General features: G+C 42.1%; 1 protein-coding gene across 1 annotated transcript; it reads right to left on the reverse strand.

Annotated features, from left to right (window-relative positions):
- Positions 1-225: 225 nt before the first annotated feature.
- Positions 226-1,179, reverse strand: LOC128846906 (olfactory receptor 6N1-like). The gene has a single exon (XM_054046175.1). The coding sequence runs from the start codon at positions 1,177-1,179 to the stop codon at positions 226-228; it is 954 nt and encodes a 317-aa protein (XP_053902150.1).
- Positions 1,180-1,744: the final 565 nt, after the last annotated feature.

Genomic DNA, 1,744 nt, shown 5'->3' on the forward strand with positions numbered 1-1,744 from the left:
ACTTGCAAATTCATCCACTCTCAAAGGAGAATAATCCAAATGCAGGGAGAATGCACAGATTTCTTCAGACATGAGTGTCAGTCTGAAGGTGCAGTGAATATCTAGGGATATGGCTCAGTGTCCTAATTTTCCTCCGAAATGAGTCAGATGGCTGCAGGTAGGCAACACTCAGACTCTACACTTGGATTCAAGAAGTTCTGATTCTGAGAATCATGCTGTATTCATTTAAAAAACAAAAAATCTAAGGAGAGCTTTTCTCAAGGCTTCCTTTACCTCCTTGTTTCTTAGGCTGTATATGAGGGGGTTGAGCAATGGGGTCAGGACTCCATAGAAGACAGAGAACACTTTGTTCAGGTCCCTCAATGCATCAGACTCGGAGACCAAATACACCATGATGAGAGTCCCATAGAAAATTGTCACCACAATGAGGTGAGAGGAGCAAGTGGAAAAGGCCTTTTGCCTCCCGGTGGTGGAAGGGATTCGCAGGATGGTAGAAATGATATAAACATAGGATGTCACCGTCAATAGAAATGGAGGCAGGGTGAATATGGAGGAAGATATGAAACTAGCAACTTCCACCATGTAGGTGTCAGTGCAGGAGAGTTTTATTATTGGACGAAAATCACAAAAGAAATGGTCAATTTCATTGGGGCCACAGAATGTTAATTGTGAAATCATAGTTATTAAGAAGGCAACAGATATAAATCCACCTATCCATGACCCAACCACCAGCTTGATACAGCAGCTGCCATTCATTAGTGCTGCATAATGCAGAGGTTTGCACATCGCTAAATAGCGGTCATAAGACATCGCTGATAAGAGACAACATTCGGCAGCTGCCAGAGAAGCAAAGAAATACAATTGTGTGATGCATCCAGTGACAGAAATAGTTCTGTCCCCAGTCAGGAGACCAGCCAGCACCCTAGGCAAGATGGTGGAGGTGTAGCAGGTCTCCAGGCAGGACAAGTTCCCCAGGAAGAAGTACATGGGAGTGTGAAGGTGCTGATCAGTCACAACTAGCACAATGATGAGGATGTTCCCGGCCACGGTCACAGCATAGATCACTAGAAACACCAGGAAAAGAAGAATATGAAGTTGAGGGAGATCCCCAAATCCGAGGAGGATGAATTCCGTGATGTTCATTTGATTTCTCTCATGTATGTTTGTCATCAATTTCATCTAGGAGAAATAAAAGAAATTTGCAATTGAGAATCTAATGTCCATTATAAAACAGTCATATTTTCAATACTGGCTTTTCCCTGCTGGTAGCCATCTCAACAGTTGAGTCAAGAATCCAGAGGGTGTTGGTATTTGAGGTAAAAGTTTCAAAAAAAGGCCAATGTTAATTGACATTGGAAATGTAACTACTGCCCGGTATCTCTATGGCTAAACACATCTCACCTTCAGCTTCCTGAACATGTCTGTGTATTACTATAGCCACAATATCTAAGGTTATCATTGTAGATTAAGGGGAATTAAATGTCACTCCATTGGCTTCATATGGAAACCTCAGAATAATCCTGTTGCTGGGCTGATACTTCATTTACACATATTTGCACTGCAGAGTCCATCTTGCCCTGAGACACCGTGTGAAAGAACCTAGGATGGATAGTTTGATTAAGGAGGTCTCCCAATGCTTCCTTTGCTATGGTTTCTGTGACAGTTTGGGGAACTTCTCTTTGTCCATTTTATCATTCCATTTAGTTTTGTAAATGTCATTTCTAACTGGAACCATCATCCTGGA

This window comes from Malaclemys terrapin, chromosome 12 (genome assembly GCF_027887155.1).
Source record: "Malaclemys terrapin pileata isolate rMalTer1 chromosome 12, rMalTer1.hap1, whole genome shotgun sequence".
In the NCBI taxonomy this organism is placed as follows: Eukaryota; Metazoa; Chordata; order Testudines; family Emydidae; genus Malaclemys; species Malaclemys terrapin.